At 64.3% G+C, this 19,465-nt stretch overlaps 3 protein-coding genes and 1 non-coding gene across 7 annotated transcripts; 2 read left to right on the top strand and 2 right to left on the bottom strand.

Moving 5' to 3' along the window:
- Positions 1-196: 196 nt before the first annotated feature.
- On the top strand, positions 197-5,831 carry WFIKKN1 (WAP, follistatin/kazal, immunoglobulin, kunitz and netrin domain containing 1). Its single transcript, XM_032327167.1, has 2 exons — positions 197-3,196; positions 3,865-5,831. Exons 1-2 carry the CDS (start codon positions 3,026-3,028, stop codon positions 5,347-5,349), a joined length of 1,656 nt encoding a protein of 551 aa, XP_032183058.1. The 5' UTR covers positions 197-3,025; the 3' UTR covers positions 5,350-5,831.
- A 16-nt stretch (positions 5,832-5,847) lies between these two features.
- METTL26 (methyltransferase like 26) lies at positions 5,848-7,537 on the bottom strand. The gene is made up of 6 exons (XM_032327192.1): positions 7,246-7,537; positions 6,965-7,127; positions 6,725-6,784; positions 6,257-6,324; positions 6,073-6,151; positions 5,848-5,995 (listed from the first exon to the last, which is right to left on the bottom strand). Exons 1-6 carry the CDS (start codon positions 7,440-7,442, stop codon positions 5,948-5,950), a joined length of 615 nt encoding a protein of 204 aa, XP_032183083.1. The 5' UTR covers positions 7,443-7,537; the 3' UTR covers positions 5,848-5,947.
- A 343-nt stretch (positions 7,538-7,880) lies between these two features.
- TRNAG-CCC lies at positions 7,881-7,951 on the bottom strand. The gene has a single exon. It is a non-coding gene; the product is annotated as a tRNA-Gly (tRNA).
- Positions 7,952-13,660: 5,709 nt separating this feature from the next.
- MCRIP2 (MAPK regulated corepressor interacting protein 2) lies at positions 13,661-18,556 on the top strand. Of its 4 annotated transcripts, none has more exons than XM_032327181.1 (5): positions 13,663-13,831; positions 13,931-14,048; positions 17,722-17,849; positions 18,084-18,150; positions 18,416-18,537. In XM_032327181.1, the coding sequence occupies exons 1-5, from the start codon at positions 13,780-13,782 to the stop codon at positions 18,429-18,431; spliced, it is 381 nt and encodes a 126-aa protein (XP_032183072.1). In that variant the 5' UTR covers positions 13,663-13,779; the 3' UTR covers positions 18,432-18,537. The 4 variants fall into 4 exon arrangements, with proteins under 4 accessions (XP_032183073.1, XP_032183072.1, XP_032183071.1 ...); XM_032327180.1 differs by having other exon boundaries at positions 13,667-13,831; positions 18,084-18,185; positions 18,416-18,556; XM_032327184.1 differs by lacking the exons at positions 13,663-13,831; positions 13,931-14,048 and adding exons at positions 14,267-14,391; positions 16,725-16,860 and having other exon boundaries at positions 18,084-18,185; positions 18,416-18,556.
- The last annotated feature ends 909 nt before the right edge of the window (positions 18,557-19,465 follow it).

Genomic DNA, 19,465 nt, shown 5'->3' with positions numbered 1-19,465 from the left:
TTCGGGACATGGAGAGGGAGGGGGTTTGAGGCAGAGGTCGAGAGGAGTCCTGGTCAGGGCTCCAACCTTGGAATTAACAGACACTTCACGCGGGGGGTGTGCGGGGTGGGGGCATGGAGCGGGGGCACGTGGAAGCTGGGGTCGTGTGCTCAGGCCCATGGCTGCCTCCGCCAGCCTTTGAGAGCATGGGGGCCGGGGCACGGCCCGGCATGGCTGGTGGCGGCTCAGGCCCCAGCGGTTGGCTGGGTGTGGCAGCAGCTTCCTGGGCTCCCACCGGCCCCCCTAAACACCGTCCTGTGCGTTGTGGACGGACTCAGGGCGGGGTGAGGGCTTGGTTTCTCAGTGGGACTGTTGGTATTTCTCAGAGGAGGTGGGTGGGGCTCTGCACCCCCCCTTCCTGTGACACTCCTGTCCCTTGGAGAAGAAGACGCAGAAGACAGTGGGGCTGCAGGGTGCTGTGCTCGTGTACGCCAGCCCTCCTGCTCATTCCCCGGGCACCCGGACTCTGCTCCCGCCAGCTGCCCTCGGCCAGCCTTGGGTGTGAGCCCACAGCTGCTTCTCGCCTGGCGTCGCCCGTCACTAAAACCTGTCTGACACATCTCTTCGTGACGCTGCCGGGACTGATCCCGCAGTGGACCCCGAGCTGCTCCTGGAGACCCCACCAGCCAGCCCCGAGCAGGAGGCCTGGCTCCCTCCTGCCGCCCCCTTGGCGACATAGCCCCCGGTCACACTGGTGCTCAGCTCTACCTCGTCCTCACGGCCCAGCCCTGGGCTCTGGGACTCTTCTGTGCTGCGTGTCCAGGAGGCAGGATGTGGGCCGCAGCCTGTGCGCTGGGGATCCCCAATGAGGCCTGGCTTTAGCAGGGTCAGGCAGGGGAGGCCACACCTATTCTGTCTCACCTGTGTGGGGGGCACCCCTTTCTTTGGACTTTGAACCCAGTCACACAGACTTTGTTTTGAGGACGTGGACAGTCCTTTGTTCACTTTATCAACACTACCCTTCGCTGCTGTCTGACACACCATTCTTGGGCTCGTTTTGGACGGTTTTCCTTTCTTTGTACAGTAAACGTAATTCAGCTCGGCCTGCAGGTTGCGTTTCCTGTCCATGAGAGCCCCTGGATTTAACTGGCCAAGTGGCAGGTGGAGGTGACGTGGGGACCCCTGCCTCCAGGGCCCGGCCTCACCAGCTGCTCCCAGTCTGGGCTGTGTGGGCGAGCCCGGGCGGCATAGTTCTTGGGGAGCCAGACAGGCAGCCCTCTGCACACTGGAGAGGGCACCTGGGACGCCCCGAGCCCCCCAACCCCAGATTGTGGAGGCGGGGCCTGACTGCCAAGTTGGCTCTGCTGCCAGAGGGTGGTGGGCACCGAGGACTTGGGGGGTTGCCGCCTGCCGAGACTCAGCACAGCCTCCTGGACCCAGACCTGGGCCTGAGGTGGGAAAGCCGCCCGCTGACAGGGTGTGTGAGGCTCAGTCCTTGGGGTGTGGTGGGTGCTGAAGATTGGGGAACCCTTCTGAACGAGCCTCTCCACCCCCATGCCCCGCCCACACTCTGGGGCCCAGGCCTCTGGGCAGCTCCGAGGGACTGTCCTGGATCTGGAACCCACCGCGCCCACGGCCCCTTGGTATGCGTCCTCTGTATCCGGGACATCTCTTGGTCCCACTCTGACCACACTCAGCTTTTACTACCCTGCTTCCCAGGTCAGAAGGTCAGATGCAGGACCCTGGGACGGGCTGGTCTCAGAGCAGATGCTCCTCCGGCCCCAGGCCCCTGGGAAGTGTGTGGAAGGGCAGATCATGGGGCTCTGTCCTGCCGCTGCCTTAGATCTCCTGCCTGCCCTGCCAAGGGGGGCTTCCATTCCCACCCCCGCTCAAGGAGGGCTCCTCCCAGGGCTTGCCCAGGGTACTGTTTAGATGACCTTGGCCTCTCAGCGCTGTGTGTGGGGCTTCAGCTACCGAAATTAAGTCGGGCCGAGTAAACACACAGGTCCTTGGTCCCACCAGCCCCATCTCCGGTGTTTGGGGCCTGTGTGACGGGTGGCTGTCCCGGCCAGTGCGGTTTCCTCCCTGCGGAGCACCCTGGGACTTCACATCTTTGGGACACGCCTGGACCAGGAGCCATGCTGGGTGCCGCTCTGGAAATGCAGTCCTGCCTTGTGTCGGCCTCCCCTAACCCTCAGTTCCCCCATCAGCTGCGGGTTACCGGAGGCCTTCCCACTAGCAGAAAGGGTTTCATTGTGACCCCAAGACCTGTTGGTAGGTCGTAACCCTGCGAAGGATCCCGGAGAAGGTTGTGAGATTTTTTTTCTCGAGGGGAACAATGCCTGCTCCTTGCAGGGCCGACACAGACCCCCTGGGCCTCTGTCTTGCTGGACATAATGAATCTCGGGCTGGTCTGGACCTGCTTTGGGGGAGATCCAGGCCCTGGGACAGCTGGGGCAGATAGGGGAGCCAGCAGGGGTTAGCCGGCCCCAGCCCCCTCCTCTGACCTGGACTGGGAAGGTCTGAGAGGAGCTTTGATCCCCCGGCCCTTCCATCCCCAGCCCAGGGCCTAGAGGGAGGAGGGGCTCCAATTACAGAGTCCCCTCCCCTCCCTTCCCCTCCCCTCCCCCGCTGAGCCGGCCCTTCTCTGGCCCTTCTCCGCCCCTCCGTGACCCTCATGGCCAGTGTCTTCCGTGCTCCCGGGCCTCGGCCCCTCCCCAGCCCTCCTCCCCTCCCCACACCCTGCCCTGTGCTGACCACAGAGGGGCCAGGCAGGGGAGGGGCCGGCGCCACACATACAGACTCCGAGCTGGGAGAGGCCCTGAACCTACCCAGCCCCTACCCAACCCCTCACACTGGGAGACGAAGCCTCTGCTGTGGGCTCGGACCCTGGAGGCCAAGGGGGGAACCCTGGGGACCAGGCGGGGGCCCCAGGGCAGGGCAGTGACCACAGGCCCAGAGAGGTAGATGCCTTCATCAGGGAGGCTAGGCAGCAACTGAGGAGGGACTGGTGGTCACATCCCCCACCCCCTGGCCCGCGGTCCCCATGCTGGCGCCGAGGCCACTCCTACTGCTGCTCCTCGTGGTCAGGCTGACCCTGGGGGCCAGCCTGCCACCGGGCCCCCGAAGCCATCCAGGCGTGTGCCCCAACCAGCTCAACCCCAGCCTGTGGGTGGACGCCCAGAGCACCTGCGAGCGTGAGTGCGTCGGGGACCAGGTAAGCACCGGCACCGTGCTCAACAGCCCTGCTGGCGCGTCGGACACCATGGGGGACTCGGGGTGCCTCGGAAGCTTCGTGAGTCTAGGGGAACCCCAGACCTTGCCTGCAGGGGGACCCCAGGAGCTGCCCTGTGCCCCCATTCCTGGGAGTTGGCTGCCTCCTCAGGCCCCCCATAGTCCCGCAGCTGGGGTTTTAGGCTGTTCCACATATGCGGGTCCCAGGGAACACCCCCAGTCTTTGCCTTCATGTGTCGCTCCCCAAACCTGCCTACCCCCACCCTGGGACCGGCTGTTCTCAGGGCCAGCAAGGTTGAAAGGCGGGAACCCCATGTGGACATCTGCCCTGCAGCGCCCCCTTGCAGCACCTGCAGTGGCCTTGAACACGTTGTCCATGTGCCCCAGCCCCCCACCCACACCCGGGGCCTTGGTCTCCTTGGGTGCCATGACACCCACTCCGGGGGGTGAGGACCCTAGGATCCGGCGGGCTTCGGTGACGCGACACAGCAGACAGTCTGAGGGTGCAAAGCACGGGAAGGACGCGTTGGCCGCAGGCCGAGCTTTCCACGGGGTGGGCGGCTGGCAGGGGAGCGGTGGTGGCAGCTCAGCTCCCCTGCATGGCGGACGGGCGGAGCGGGGGCGCCTGCTGAGCTGCTCCCCACCCCCCAGGACTGTGCGGCCCACGAGAAGTGCTGCGCCAATGTGTGCGGGCTGCAGAGCTGCGTGGCCGCGCGCTTCCCCGCCGCCGGCCAGGCCGCACCCCCGCCACCCGCCTCGTGCGAGGGCTTCCCCTGCCCTCAGCAGGGCTCCGCCTGCCACCTATGGGATGGGCAGCCGGCGTGCCGCTGCCGCGACCGCTGCGAGAGGGAGCCCAGCTTCACCTGCGCCTCGGACGGCCTCACCTACTACAACCGCTGCTACATGGACGCCGAGGCCTGCCGGCGCGGGCTGCGGCTGCATGTGGTGCCCTGCAAGCGCATACGCGGCTGGCCACCCGCCAGCCCAGGGCCGCCGGACCCCACGGCCCGCCCCACGCCGGGCCACGCGCCCATGCCGCCTGCGCTCTATAGCAGCCCTCTGCCGCAGGCCGTGTTCGTGGGCGGCACCGCCAGCCTGCACTGCGATGTCAGCGGCCGCCCGCCGCCCGCTGTGACCTGGGAGAAGCAGAGCGACCAGCGGGAGACCCTGATCATGCGGCCGGACCAGATGTACGGCAACGTGGTGGTCACCAGCATCGGGCAGCTGGTGCTTTACAACGCGCGGCCGGAGGACGCGGGCCTCTACACGTGCACCGCCCGCAACGCCGCCGGCCTGTTGCGCGCTGACTTCCCGCTGTCCGTGCTCCAGCGGGGCTCGGTTGGGGATGGGGACAGGGCGCGTGCCCCCGCCGGCCCCGCCGAGTGCCTGCCTGACCTGCAGGCCTGCGGCAGCGCGCCCTCTGGCCTCGTGCTCTGGCACTTCGACCCCCAGCGTGGGGGCTGCATGACCTTCCCCGCCTGCAGCTGCGAGGGCAGCAGCCGGGGCTTCGAGAGCTACGAGGCGTGCCAGCGGGCCTGCGCCAAGGGCCCTGGTGATGCATGCATGCTGCCAGCCGTGCAGGGGCGCTGCCAGGGCTGGGAGCCGCGCTGGGCCTACAGCCCGCTGCTGCAGCAGTGCCACCCATTCCTGTACGGCGGCTGTGAGGGCAACGGCAACAACTTCGAGAGCCGCGCCAGCTGCGAGGACGCCTGCCCCGTGCCACGAACGCCGCCCTGCCGGGCCTGCCGCCTGCGGAGCAAGCTGGCGCTGAGCCTGTGCCGCAGCGACTTTGCCATCGTGGGGCGGCTCACCGAGCTGCTGCAGGAACCCGAGGCGGGGGGCGGCAGCATCGCCCGCGTCGCCCTGGACGAGGTACTCAAGGATGACAAGATGGGCCTCCGGTTCCTGGGCACCAGGTACCTGGAGGTGACGCTGAGTGGCATGGACTGGGCCTGCCCCTGCCCCAACGTGACGGCTGGCGATGGCCCGCTGGTCATCATGGGGGAGGTGCGAGACGGCGTGGCCGTGCTGGACGCCGGCAGCTATGTCCGGGCTGCAAGCGAGAAGCGGGTCAAGAAGATCTCGGAGCTGCTGGAGAAGAATGCCTGCGAGCTGCTGAACCGCTTCCAGGACTGACCCCACCCATGCTGCCCCCCCCCCCCCCCCGTCTGCCCACCCTGCCTTCCTGCCCCATGGAATAAAAGCCAGCGTTTCCCCAGAGCTTGTGGACTACATGGGCTGGACCTCCTCAGGGGACCCTTAGCTGGTATCCCTCTTTGCAGCCTCCCATTTCCCTGCAGGAGCACGAGCCATGACCAGCCTGAGACGGGCACCCTCTCCTGTTGTGGGGAAACTCAGCAGCCAGCTCAACCCACGGGGCCCGAGTTCTCCCTCCCTTCCCTGTGCCCTCAGCAGAGCAGCACAGTCCAGGAGGCCCCCAAGCCTTGACTCCACAGGCCAGACCCTTCTGTCACTAGTGCAGACCCCTTGAAGACACCGCCCGCCCACTGAGCACCACCAGGAGTGGTCCCAGGAGGCATGGGTGAGACCAGCAGTGAGCAGCAGAAAACACTTTATTCCCAGGTTCTAAGCAGCCCTGTGGCCATCAGCCAAGAGCTCCCAAAGTGGGCAAGGCCAGTCCTCATGGCCCAGCCCTGGGAGGCAGGGGCTGGCATCTGGGTTTGGTCTAGAAGGGGTCTTGGTGGAGACACAAACATGCGAGAGCAAGAGAGAGTTACTCTTTCCGGAATATCAGGCACTTGTTGTTGGCCGGCATGTCCACCTAGGGGAGAGTGGTTGGCTGGAGCGCTGACCTGGTCCCCAGGGAAGTCCCCTGTGTCCCTAGCCCTTCCCACGTACCATCCTCTCTAGCAGCAGGCCACTGGCTTGGCCCAGGTCCTCCAAGAGGGCTGTGTCCCGCAGCCCCCACTCAGGGTTCCTGCAGTGAGGAGGAAGTGGACAAGAAGGTAGAGTCGTGGCTGGGGTGGTCGCCCAGCCCCTCTGTCCCCCCAGCCAGCCACCCTCCCCCCGATCCAGCTCTGACCTGCATCTAAGAGTTAGATCAAAATCCACGTTACTCTGCGGAGTGATCTTCCCATTGATGGCATAAGGCTGCGGAGAGGGGGACACGGCTCTGCCCGCCACCCACAGACGGGGTCAGCCATGCCTCCAACGACGCACAGGCAGTCTTGCATGCTGGCACCCAGAGAATGAAAAGGACGCACCCCTCCCTGCCCCCAAGATGGGGGACAGCTGAGGACCAGCTGGTGAGCTGGGCGGTGGGGGGGGGGGGCGGAGCGGGTGTTGCAGGGAAACTGGCAGGTGACCGGGAGCGTGTTCAAGAAAGAAGACTCTGGGTGCCGTTTAATGATGGTGGGTAGTCAGGGGACAAGGCAACTAAAAATACTGACACCAAGAGAACGGAGTGCGGAAAGTAGGACACAGCCGGCACTGGTTGGGAACAGGGCCTCCCTGCCAGGGGAGGCCCGTGGCCCCCGACGGAAGCACTCACCCCATAGGTGATGAGCAGCGCCTTGGGTTTGAGCAGGTGTCCGGCTGCTCTGAAGAGCCCCTGGGGAGTGAGGATGCAGGGATCAGTGAGGGGCTTTCTCGGCCTGGGCCCGCAGGAGCCCGCGGCTAGAGGCCCCAGTGCCCTCGCTGGGCTGTGGGGCAGACCTGCCGCCCCGTGCCGCCCCGCACCGAGAGGGGGGCCCCGCGGCGCGGGTGGGCGGCTCGCCGCGCGCCCACAGACCTCGGTGCAGCTCAAGGGGCTGATGTGGATCATGTTGATGCACAGCAGCAGGTCCAGCGACTGCGGCAGGATCCCGCCCCAATGCTCCCAGTCCCAGGTGACGTCCAGGTACAGCGGGGCCTTCACGTTCGACAGCCCCTGCGCCTGCGTGGTGGCCGAGATGCTGTAGGAGGGCAGCGCACGGTCGCGGGGAGCCGGGCAGCGGGACGGGCCCCGCTCCGCCGGGCCCCGCTCCGCCCCCTCAGCGGCCGGGGTCCCACCTTCCCCGCGCCCCGCCGCACCTGTCCAGGCAGCGCTGGTCCACGTCGGACGGCTGCCACTCGGCGTGGGGGAAGGCCCGCGCGAAGTGAGCCGTGTGCTGGCCCGAGCCCGAGGCCACCTCGAGCACGCGGACGCCGCGCTGGGCCGGGTCCATGTACTGCCGCAGCACGCGCAGGATGGGCTCCTTGTTCCGCTCGGCCGCCGCCGCCACCAGCATCGCAGCAGCTCAGCTGGCCCGCCGGTAGCTGCAGTCCGCAGCCGCCAGACCCACCGGGAGCCGTAGCCCGACGCCGCGCGGCCCGCCGGGAGTTGTAGTCCGGCGCCGCGCGGCCCGCTGGGAGTGGTAGTCCGGCTTCGCGAGACCGGCTGGGAGTTTAAAGGGCCCGCAGCTGCAGGAGGCGCACCGGGAGCGGCAAACGGGGCGGGGGCACCGGTCGCTTGAGTTGGGATCGCCGGCTTACAGGTGACCGGCAACTCAGTAGCCAGGGGCCCGCGGCCGCTCCGGCAATTTCCTAGCGCTTGTCAGTCTCGCGTTCCCTGAAATTGCCTCGTCCGGGTTGCTTGCGAGCGGGTGTTCCCTGGTTTCCGGTTTTCTTTCCTGTCGGAAGCACTGTCGTTAGCGAGTGGGGGAAGAAAATGAAAAAAATGCAACAACTGCGCCGCCCGGGAATCGAACCCGGGTCGCAAGAATGGGAATCTTGCATGATACCACTACACCAGCGGCGCTGTTGGTGGTAGGGCAGTCCACGAGCCTTAAGAGATTGTGACGCAGCGTTTGCGCGTAGAGCAAAACAGCCTACGCGCTGGGGAGCGGCCGGCCCCGGCGCCTCCCAGCTGGCAAGCGCGCTGAGGCGCTAGCGACCCGACCGCCGGGTCCGCGTGAAGCGGGGCGCTGGAGGCTCCGGTGTCGCTTCGTTCTCCCCCTAGCGCGAGAGCGAACGGAGCGGGACTAAGGGACGCGGGCGGGGGCCGCGATTGACGCTGGCGCCGCTCAGGGCTTTCCTGTGTCGCCGAGACGACCAGCGCCCGCCCCGGGGTCGCGGACGCCGTGAGGGGGTGGGTGACCCCCGCATCCAGCCGGATCCTCCCCTGTGCGGTCCGGGCGCGCTTCCCCGGCCGCTTCCCCGGGCCGCGTCCGCAGCGGGCTCGCTTCTCTCTGTGGTCGCGCGGGTTTGCACCAGAGCGACCCCCACCCCGACGTCCCGCCAGGGCTCGGGAGGTGACCCCGACCCCGGCTTTAGCCTGGGGTTGTCTTGGAGGGGCCAGGCTGTGGGTCGATCCGGCGGGGAGCGCGGGTTCGCCGCCCAGGGTGTCGCGCCGTCTGGGCTGGACAGGCCCCCGGGGCGAGGGGGTCACTCGGAACGGCAGCCCGAGGGCATCCTGCTCGCGACCACCCGTCCTTCCCTCGGCGATCCAGCTCCCAGCCCAGGGCCTCCGCCGCCCGGTTTGTCGGCTGCGCCAGGCGTTCTGTCCCCTTCCATGGCGGGGCCGAAAGGAGCAGCTGCGGGGGCCCCTGACTAGCCCCGGTGCCCCTCACCCGGCTTCACATCACCCAGGGGATTCGAGCAGCTTGGGGGCTGGTGGCCAAGGGCCCCGACGTGGGATTAGAAGGTTGGAGACCAAGCCCATCACCCACGACCGAGGAGCCCATCAGCCCCGAGCCCCCCAAGAACCCGAAATGAAGGGGTGCCGGAGCCTCCGGGCACATGGGGGTGCCGGCAGGGGGCGGGTGGGTGTCTTCCTTCGGCTGTTCCAGGGTCCTGTCCTTGACGATGAACCGGTAACCGGAGTAAGGTTACCCTGAGTTCTGTGAGCCCTTCTAGCAAACTGTGGCTGTTGTCAGGGGGTCTGGAACCCTGACTTACAGCTGGTGACAGCCTGGACGTGGGGCGGTCTCCTGGGATCCAGCGGCAGCCTGGGGAGGGGGTCTGCACTCATACCCAGCTGCTAGGTCAGAATTGAGTTAAACTGTAGGACACGGGCATTTTCCTTTACACCAGGTGTTCTGTAAGAGGCAAGAAACCAGACTGACCAGTCTCCCTCCTTCCTCCTGTTCCTATGGCCCAGCTTCAGAAGCAGCCCGAATGCCCAGCCATGTCTTCCATTTAACAGCACTTGACCTTAGGTTGCTATCTGACGTAGGAAACACGTTAGGGTTCGAAGCCAACAGCCAAGAAAGAATCCTGAGACATCTCTGGTGCAAAAATGTTTTATTAAAGCACAGGAACATGGAACCCGTGGGCAGAAAGATCCACACTGGGGTCATGATGAGTGGCCCATTGTATACTTTTTTTTTTTTTAAGCTTTATTTGGTAGATAGGGGAGGGGGGAGCACAAGTGGGGGAATAGCAGGCAGAAGGAGGGAGAAGCAGACTCCCCGCCAGGCAGGCCCGATGCAGGGCTCAATCCCAGGACCCCAGGGTCATGACCTGAGCTGAAGGCAAAGGCTTAACCCACTGAGCCACCTATTACATACTTTCATGTTGGAAGGGGGTTATGGAGAGCATATAGAAGCAAGCTTTCCAGAACCTTGAGGGGGCTAGCTCTTGTCAGGAAAGGGTCATTTATTACTGTCTAATAAAACCTGAGTCATGAGACTCTTCAGGTGTGTGTTGCAGTGGGCCACATGCTTGGGGGATGATTGCCAACATGTATCTCAGGGGTAGAGATAAAGGGAGTTTCTATCCAAGCACTAACCAGGCCTGACCCTGCTTAGCTTCGGAGATGAGACAAGAAGAGGGGGTTTCAAGGTGGTATGGCTGCAGACTAAAGGGAGTTTCCCTAGGAATTTTTATATGTTAAAGTAGACGTAAGGAATCCTGGCGGTGGGGAGGGCGGTTCAGCTAGGAGTGCCTTTTGTCCTTAGCAAAGTGTCAACATCGAGGGCCGTTGAGGCCCTAGAGGAAGGTCACTGCCTGCTTCAAGGACTTGTCAATGAGCTGCAGGTAGTTAAGGAAATGTAATCATTTCTATGCTGCCTTTGCACCTCCCACATTTGTCCCCCTGGGATGGACACTGTGCGAGACACCCCCTTGTACTCCGTGGCCTATGCTGCAGTGTGTGTGTGTGAGAGTATGTGCACACACGTGTGAATGCCTGTGTATACACGTTTGAACACACATTTTCTGGAAAGTCGTGGTTGTGTGTCAGACTCCGGGAGAGTCCCGGACCCGCAGTGAATGCTGAACAGCGGACCCCTGGACATGTCTGTCCCCGTCCGTGGCCTATGCCTGGTGGGGCCTCCTAGGATTTTGTCTCCTGAGGCACAGTCCAGCTCCTGGGCAGCCCTCTTGAGCTTGCCACCCGCCAGCATGGGCCACCTTTCGCGGTGAGCGCTTACGTGCACGATGCAATCTCTATTGCGTAGGAAGCCACAAGCAGACAGGAGGCCCTGATAGGGGTGCAGGCTTCCTCCCCAGCCCTTTGCCAGGCCCCGGGCACGTCCCTTCCCATCCCCTCAGACACCACCACTTGCCCTGATACATGGGCTTCCTAGAGCGGCTGTAACAAACGACCCCCAACTCCGAGGCTTCAAACAACAGATGTTTATCCTCCCATCCTTCTGGAGGCCAGAAGTCTGAGATAAAGACGGTCTGCCCCCACAGAGGCCCTCCGGGAAGATGGTTTCTCACCGTTTCCAGCTGCCAGGGGCTGTGGCCACTCTCCCTCCACCTTCACCTAATCTCTCCCTGGTGCCCACATGCTCTTCTCCTTCCTCCCACAGAGACACGTGACTGGATTTACGGACCATCCCAATCCAGGATGGCCTTATCTCGAAACCTTGCCAAACTTCTATCTGCAAAGACCTTTATTCCAAATAAGGTCACATTCTGAGGTTCCCAGGAGACGCAGCTTTTGGAGGACACCACTCAACCCCCTGCACTTAGGTCTGGGAATGGCCAAGCAATACCCGACACTGGGCAGTGGACACAGGAGCACCCACAGCGCCTTTCCGGGGGGGGGGGGGCTGATGGTCGACCTTGCATAGGCAGAAGCCCATCGTCCACTCTGCGTTGGAGAGGGCAGAGGTTTCCAATGGAGAAAGTTTCTGAGAATGACTGAAAACTTTTTTCTCTTTTAGATAAAGTTTTAGTATTTTATTTAGAATCTTTGAAAGAAAACTACTATTTGCTTTTCTTACCACGAGTGGGGTCTGTGAGGTGAAGGCCTTATCTTACCCTGATAGCCACTTTTATCTGCGAGGGGATGAGGCTCCTTCGTCCTGCACCACTGGCTTGGGGACAGTTTCCCAACCTCCCCAACCACAGGGAAGGTGACCGCCCCTCCCTGCAGAGGCCTCCCAGCCGACCTACCTTCCAAGCAAGGTCAGTGAGGCTGGGGCCAGAACTCTGAGCTCCCCAGGTCCCCAGGTCCCATCCCCAACCCCTCCTGAGTGCCCTGGAGCAGTGAGGCTCGCAAGGCCCCTCTGGGGGAGACCAGCCCCCCAACAAGTGCAGAGAATTTCACTGCCTGCCCCCCACCACCTGGCCTTCCTCCTCCATCATCTACCCCGGAGGAACACTGGGCTCTCCACCCCCCCCCCCCGCCCCTCCATGTTGCCCCTGCACCTTCTTCCCTCTCACCTGTCAGGATCATTTCTGCTCAGCCCTTCTCCCCAGAGCTTTGAGGCTTCTGGACCCAACCTTCGACCTCAAACAAGGCCTGTGGGCAGGGCTTGACGGTCAGGGCCTCCAAGCCTTGGTTTTCAGATGGCTTAAGCAAATGCTAGGCCTGTCCGCCCATCAGGAGGAGGAGGGGGCCTTGTCAGTGCAGGGCTGAGGAGTGTGCCCGAGGGAGGGACTTTCAGCATCTGGGTCCACTTGGGGGCCCGTGCTCCCCACACCAGGGCCTCGCTTCCTGTGTCAGGAACACAGCTCTCCCCCCACCCCCATGCGCTGTCTCCCCAGCATGTGAGTAAGCAGTGTGCTCAAGGCAGGGCAAGCCAGCACCGATGGTGTGTGGGACCATGCTGGCCTTGTCTCTGCTGTGGGGAGGGGGGACAAGGGACAGAGACTGCAAGGGTGCACGGCGGAGGCTGGGCAGGGGCCCACTTGCCTTGGGAGGGAGGGGCATGCTCATGCCTGCAGGGACCCTGCCTCCGCTCTGAGGATCACAGGCCTGATCCAGGCCTGCGGAGGAGAAAGCTGGGGAGGGGGGCCCCAGGGACCTAAGCTTCCCTAGGAGCACCTGAGCAGGCCTGGCTCCCTCCAGCAGTCACAACAGCATGGAGGCGGGCACAGCTGGGAAGGGACACCACAGAGCAGGTGGGGAGGGAGTTCCTCCTGCTGTCACTCCCCCACACACCGCAACAGATGCTGCCCCCCACCCCTCTCAACATTGTGCCCTCTGCCTGGGTGGAGAGGCTTCAGGTCTGCTCCCAAAGTGAGGTGTAGGGGACGCTTGAGGAAACCTCGTGGCGCTGCTAAGTCCTATTGCCTCTTGGAGCGGCAGCTCCCCGACAAGGCCCCGGTGCCTGCTGGATCCGGACATCCTCAAATATTTGTGGAGCACCGTGTGAGCCCTGCCATGTCCATACACGCCTCGGGGCAGATTCCAAGACAACTCTGCAGAGTCTTTTCTCTGGTGGGGGGATGCTAAGGGTTGAGCTCAGCCACAGGGAGGACAGGGGAGCCTTACATGGAGCCCTCCAGGTGGGGAGGCCCACAGACCCCAGAGCGGGCAGCTTCCTCTCCCCTAGCCCTGAGCAGCCCAGCAGCTGGGAGAAAGGAGCACTTCTGTGGAATTCTCAGGAAGGAACCCTGGGGGTCGTTCCAGGCAAGCCGCCTGGGTCATGCAGGTCAGGGAGGTAACTGCTCCCCTCCAATGAGGATGAAACAGGCAAACCGGGCATCCTCACACGCCCACCTTCTCTCTCCGCAAGATCCCACCCCCACGCTGCTCCTCGACTGAATGGGGTCTCTGGTCCCTGGAGCTGGGGGTGCACCTTGGCAAGGGAGGATCGTCAGGGACCAGAGTGCACCCACTATTCCTGTCCCGTGGGGTGGAAAGGAGATTCCCCGGGAGCCAAGTTTCTGCCCAAACCCATTTCTGGTCTCTGGTCCTCAGTCCCAAGACCCAGGCCAAGAATGACCCTCACGCTGGCCCGGGACCACCCAGGCACCTTGGCTGGAGCTCTCCACCGAGTGGGCACAGCTTTCCTTCCAGGGTCCACACAGAGCGCCCCCAGCGCCTGTCCACGGCCCCCGGCCCGCACCCCCGCGGCTCACCTGGCCGTCCGGCGGTGGAAGGCCGTCCTAGGCCCCAGGACGCTTCCTCTGCCTTGGCCTCGGGCCGTGTGGGGTGGGGCGCCCGTCGCCGCGCGCCGCGGCCAGCCTCCCCACCCGCCCGGAGCGCCGCCTCCGCCGCGTGCCCCGAGGCCGGCCGGGACGCGCGGGCCCTTTAAGGGCCGGGGGCGTGTAGCGGCCCGCCCCCTCCCCGCCCGGCTGCCCGTTAAAGGGGCCGCGCCCTGGGCCCCGGCCGAGAGCGAGCCCGGGCGGAGGGCAGGGCAGGGCGTGCGTCCCGGGGAGCGCGCGGGCGGCCGGGCCCTCCGCACCATGTACACCATCACCAAGGGGCCCAGCAAGCTGGTCGCGCAGCGCCGCACAGGTGCGCGGGGCGCGGGGCGCGGGGCGGGCAGGGCCGGGGGGAGGGTCCGCGCAGTGACGGCCCGGGCGCGGCGGCGGCTGACGCGCCCCGTACCCGCAGGTCCCTCGCAGCAGCAGGTGGAGAGCCGGCTCGGCGAGCTCCTGAAATGCCGGCAGCCCGCGCCGCCGACCCCAGCGCCCCCGCGGGCGCAGCCGCCGGGACCCTGGCCCCTGTCGAGGTGAGACGCGCGGGCCGGGCGGCGGCCGCGGGACCGGGAGGTTGACCTTGGGGAAGGTTCACGGAGACCCGGCCGCGTGCTCGGGGCGGGGGCGGGGCGGGGCGTGTAACCCCGCCCGCGTGGGCGGCTCCGGCCTTCGCGCCTCCGCCCTCGGCGCCTCAGCCTCTTCGCCTCACCTGGCACCTGGCGGGGTCGAAGGGGGCCGGGCCGGATGCACACGAACCCCTCGCCCTCTCTGGCCCCGTGGGACCGTGGCGGAGCCCGAGTGGGGAGGAAGCGGACCAGCTCCGGGATCGCAGGAGCTCCACGCGGCTGACTCAGATGCCCCGGGCGACCTTGGGCGGCGAGGCCAAGGTTTGAGGCGAGCTGCCCAGGAAGGCGGGAGCAAAATATCCTAGGGTGCGGGCCCTCGAGGCCTCCTGGCTCCGGCCCGGCCCGGCGGGAGAGCGGGGTGGGGGAGAAAGTGCACGTGGTTCCCTCTGGCCCTACCAGGCCCCTGCTCTCTGTTGCCCTTCACCCCAGACACCCTGGCTGGGGACTGGAGGCCTCCCACAGATGCTCAGGCCTTGCCCGAACCTGCAGTTCCTGCCTTTCCTGACCAGCTCTTCCGCCATTGCCCACCGCCTGCCCCACAGGAATCTGTGTCCTGGCCCATTTGGCCTCCACATGACCTTGACCAGGAGGTCGGATTCCCCCATGCCCCAGAGCCCTTTCACTTTTTTGTGTCAGCTCTGGACCTTGGGTTTCGTTTATTCTGTGCGTTTTCTGGATCCAGGGCTTTCTTCCAAGCCCACAAAGGCCTGAGGCTTTCTGAGCTAGGCTGTGGGTAGGCACCGCAGAGAAAGAGGGTGGCTGGCTCAGAGCCCCCCCCCCAGGCAGCTCTGAGGGTGCAGGTGATGGGGGCCTGGCAGGAGGGGGCAACCTGTGGGGGTGTTTCTGGGCTGAGGCCCTTCCCTGCGGGGGGAAAGGGGCTTCTGCTGGGGGCACGCTGACATTTTGAGGCTGCTTCCTAGTGATGGAAACATTCTGGGCTAACCACCGATGTGTCCTGGGGAGGCCGGTAAGCAGGCAGGGCCTTGGGGGCCAGTTCCCGGGACCCAGGCTGTGTTAGAATATTGCCCTGTGACCTCAGCTTTGGTCCTCACAGCCGCCTCACTGCCCAGAGGAGTAAACAAGGTGTACGTGTGTAGCTGCGAATGGTCAACCAGGCAGAGGACCTGGGGGCCGAGTGGTGCCAGGCACCCGGACCCTCTCACCTGGAGAAGCGTGTCACAGTCCCATTGCAGATGAAATCAGGGTACACCCGTGGCAAGGTCGGGGAGTGGTGTGGAGGGAGTTGGGAAAGACGGCAGAGAGTCCTTACCATACCCCCAGGCCTCACCTTCGCTCTTAGCTGGCCCTCAGCCAGTTGGGCACATCCCAGCTTGCCGGTCAGGAGGGTGCGGAACCAGCCTGGCCAGAGGGAATGCAACACTCGGCCTGCCTCAGAGCTGCGTGGCACAGGGTTGGGGGGTTCTGCGTGCCCCGGGGTGGCAGGCTGGCCCCCCTACCCCCTGAGGTCACTCCCTCTGTCAGAGCTGCCCCTTCCTAGTCCCCGTGGCCTCGAAATGACCCTGTTGGGAGGCCAGTGCTGCCCATGAGCCATCCCTGCACCCTCTCCTGAACCTTCTGAGGCGGCTGCCTCTGAAAGAGCTCCACTTGCTTTTCTGTCCGTCTTTCCCTGTTTTTTTCTCTGTAGTGCCTTTTTATTATCCGGCATCCCTCACCCTGCCTTGCCCATGAAACGGGGGGGATGTCTGGGCCACGGCTGCATCCTCCACGCCTGGGGTGCCTTGCATGCGGCCAGTGCTCTGAACGGCTGACCTGCTGATTCTCCAGGCTGGGGTCCCGGCCCTCCATGGGGCAGTGCCTCTGAGCAGCTCTCACTCCCATTGTGAGACAGACAGCAGAGGACAGGGAAGGTGACATCCGTGGGTGGGAAGAAGATAACGGGGCACCCGATGACACCCCAGAAGGTCACGCGAGGAGGTCAGGGAGGTGGCCTGGGTTACTGAGTCGTGGGCTTTGAGGTCATGCAGCTGTGCAGTTATGTTCTGGAACTAGCAAGTGCCCATTTGCAGGGTGTGAGTTTGGGTGGATCACTTCCCTCTGGAGCCCAGTGCCCAGGGCTGGAAGTAGGGTTGGCGAGGACTGTGAGGACGCCTATGTGGGTTGAGTGGGGACACCAGGGCCGGCCTGTGGGGCGGTGTCCTCAGGAGCAGGCACAACTCGTGCACAGCAAGTACACCCGCGCCAGCGCCCTTTTCCCCAGAGGGCCTTTGCAGCACCTTACGTAACAAACTCTAGCAGGGTTGGGGGGGTCAGGTGGGTGCCTGCCTCCTAGCACTGTGCTCAGCCCTGGGCAGGCCACCGCTTTGGTCCCCGGGGGCCACAGCCCATGGCTGCAATTCCCTTTCCGGTTTTCTTACTTCGCTGACCAGCCTCCACTTTCCTGGAGTCCGCAGGCTGCTGGGGGCAGGGGTGGCAGGCGAGGGGCTGTCCAGGTTGAGGGAAAACCTTCATAGGTTCTGGTTGGTGCAGCTGAGGCCTGGGAGGAGCCCTGCCCCCGCTACAGTTTCTTCGCTGGCCTGGAGCTGGCGGGACCGGTGCCCCTCAAGACACTCCTCTTTATTTTAGTGCCCCTCTCAGCCAAGGAGGACCCCCGAGCGGCGGTGGGGCACCTGAGCCCAGGAAGGCGAGCAGGCCGGCGGGACCGCGAGTGCCTGGCGGAGTGGCACGTGCAGCCCAGGACTCCCGGCTCCCACCTCCTGCTGTAGGTGCGGGCCCCGCTCCCTCCACAGCCCCATTCAGGGCTTTGTGTGTGCAGGGCTAGGCCAGCTGCCGCCAGCAAGGGCAGCCCATCCGTGCCCTGGGCCCCGCTGATCACTGAGCGGGACAGGCCCAGTGGCTCCCTGGATATCCCATGCCCATCAGGCTGAGCTCCAGCGCCTGGGGGCCATCTCCTCCCCCAGCATCCCCACCCCCATGGGCAAGAGTGTTGCCTGTCTGGGACCTGCACAGCTGGGCTGGAGTTGAAGTCACAACTTGTCCACTCAGTGCTCTTTGGCCAGAACATCACTTAGGGCTCATCCCCATGGAGCCTGGGACAGCCAGGAAGAGGGAAGGGCCAAGATGGGCTGTTTCTTGTTTGGGTCCTTTCTCCCACACGGGACAGTGGTGAGATGGAGAAGCTTCTGTGGGGGGAGAAGACGGCCGAGAATTGCGCCTGGCCAGTTGTGGCTGGGTCGGAGTGATGTGGTGGTAGCTTAGGTCCGAACATGGGTTGCTGGAGACCTGGCTGGTCCTGGGGAGGTGGGATGCAGGTGGCAGTAGGGGTGCCCTGAGAGACCCCTGGAGGAGTTCCTGTCTGCCTTGAGCACGGAGCCCTATTCGGGGTCTGGGACACAGGACTGGGGACTGCAGGTGTGACTTGAGCTGCTGGGAGCTTGGGCCTGCAGGAGAGAGGCCGCCTCCGCCCCCACTGCAGCACAGAGCTACCCTGAAGGTCAAGGAAGTGCCCAGGCTGGGCCTGGCCTGGGGGTGGTGGGTGTGGCCTGCTGCTGCTCCTGGAGCTTTGCCAGGTGTCACCTTAGGGCTTGGGACAGTTGCTGACCAGCTCCTCCCCCCTCTACAGTCCGGGGCCAAGGCTTGTGTTCAATCGGGTGAATGGCCGGCGGCCCCCTGCCACATCTCCATCCCTTGAGGGAACCCAAGAGACCTATACACTGGCCCATGAGGAAAACGTCCGGTTTGTTTCTGAAGGTAGTGTCAAGGCTGGAGGGTGAGGCCTGGGCCCCTGTTCCTCCTGCCCACTGTGACCTGATTTAAAGTACCTAGAGGGCTGGGCTCTTCCTAGACTGTCTCTCTGTTCGTCCTGTGACTGTCTGGTGGGCTCCCCATTCCCATTCTTGGCTGGGGTCCAGGGTGGCCACCAAGCCCTGGGTGGGAGACAGGATGCCAGGGGCCTGGTTCAGCCTGACTGCCCTCTCCCCACAGCTTGGCAGCAAGTGGAGCAGCAGCTGGGCAGTGGCCCAGCTGGCGCTAGTGGGCCTAGGCCTGTGCAGTACGTGGAGAAGACCCCCAACCCCCGGCTGCAGAGTGAGCCCTCCCCTGCTCTCAGGGAGTCCCCTCCACTCCCTCCAACCCTGACCTGGGCCCTGCTGGGTTCTAGCCCTAGGGGATTGGGGAGGGCACTTGAATTTGACCTGCTTCTTCCTAGTGCTTGCTGCATTGGGGTGTGGGGGAGGGGCTTGTGGTCAGTTCTGAGGGAGAGGCATTGACTGATCTGGGAGGCAGCTTCACTGCTCAGTCTTCTTCTCTGCCCACAGACTTCGTGCCCATTGACCTGGACGAGTGGTGGGCGCAGCAGTTCCTGGCCAGAATCACAAACTGCTCCTAGCTGCCTTGGAAGGAGTGTCCGGCCCTGCCCCGTGGTGGACCTTGTGCCCCCCGCCAGGAGAGGACGTCGGAGCCCTGTTTAGCCACTGCGGCAGGCCGTCCCTCACCCTGAGTCTGGCCAGGAGCCGTCCACACCTGAAGTGCCAGCATTTGGACTTTTGCACCTGGTAACCCCTTGGACCAGCTGTCCTGTGCTGCCAAGGGCCAGGAGCTGAATCTGTCTGACCTCAGTCCTGCTCACTGTGCCCAGGGTCCAGCCCCTGGGGCTGGCAGGGAGGAGCTCCAGGCTAATAAATTTGAGAAACTGCCCTTTTTGAGTGGTCTTTATTTGGTGTGGGGATGGGATCAGGGTTCTCACATACTAAGTCCAGCCTAACCTTTCCTTGGCCCCACAGCTATAGCTCTACCCAATTCTGGCCCTCCTGTGTCCTGACAGGTGCTGGGGCCCTGGGCCAGCTCATCTTTCTTGGGTGCCGCTGGACCTTACCCAGCACCACCCAGCTTTCTCCCTCTTAGCGGGGGCTTGAGCCCCATCTCGCGATCCACAGTCGTTAGCCCTTGGCCAGGAGATAGCGTCCCAGAGGCCCAGGAGTAGGGCCGAATTTCCCAATGCTTAGTCCTGTGTCTTTTTTTTTTTTAAGATTTTATTTATTTGACAGACAGGGGTCACAAGTAGGAAGAGAGGCAGGCCCCCTGCCAAGCAGAGAGCCCGATGTGGGGCTCGATCCCAGGACTCTGGGATCATGACCTGAGCTGAAGGCAAAGGATTTAATCCACTGAGCCACCCAGGTGGACTAAGGGGCCGAGTGGCTCTGGGGGACACGGCTTTGCCTCTCGGGAGGGTGGCAGTGCCTGCCGACCAGAGTGGAGCACACCAGGTGTGGGCACTAGAGGGCTGCAGGCCATAGGGTGGAGCCCAGCGGGCGGTCGGGGGTGTGGGCAGCCGCTGTCAAACGCATAAACACGGGTGCGTGTCCTTC

This window comes from Mustela erminea, chromosome 20 (assembly GCF_009829155.1).
Source record: "Mustela erminea isolate mMusErm1 chromosome 20, mMusErm1.Pri, whole genome shotgun sequence".
In the NCBI taxonomy this organism is placed as follows: Eukaryota; Metazoa; Chordata; class Mammalia; order Carnivora; family Mustelidae; genus Mustela; species Mustela erminea.
This window is presented reverse-complemented; position numbering and strand designations above follow the sequence as displayed.

Coding starts and splice junctions, on each gene's coding strand:
- WFIKKN1 (XM_032327167.1), top strand. CDS start 3,026: ATGCTGGCGCCGAGGCCACTCCTACTGCTGCTCCTCGTGGTCAGGCTG. Junction 3,197..3,864: donor GTGAGTGCGTCGGGGACCAG/GTAAGCACCGGC, acceptor CCCACCCCCCAG/GACTGTGCGGCCCACGAGAA.
- METTL26 (XM_032327192.1), bottom strand. CDS start 7,442: ATGCTGGTGGCGGCGGCGGCCGAGCGGAACAAGGAGCCCATCCTGCGC. Junction 6,325..6,724: donor CGCTGCTCATCACCTATGGG/GTGAGTGCTTCC, acceptor CCCTCTCCGCAG/CCTTATGCCATCAATGGGAA. Junction 5,996..6,072: donor GCCTGCTGCTAGAGAGGATG/GTACGTGGGAAG, acceptor ACTCTCCCCTAG/GTGGACATGCCGGCCAACAA.
- MCRIP2 (XM_032327180.1), top strand. CDS start 13,780: ATGTACACCATCACCAAGGGGCCCAGCAAGCTGGTCGCGCAGCGCCGC. Junction 14,049..17,721: donor GGACCCTGGCCCCTGTCGAG/GTGAGACGCGCG, acceptor CCCCCTCTACAG/TCCGGGGCCAAGGCTTGTGT. Junction 18,186..18,415: donor CCCCAACCCCCGGCTGCAGA/GTGAGCCCTCCC, acceptor CTCTGCCCACAG/ACTTCGTGCCCATTGACCTG.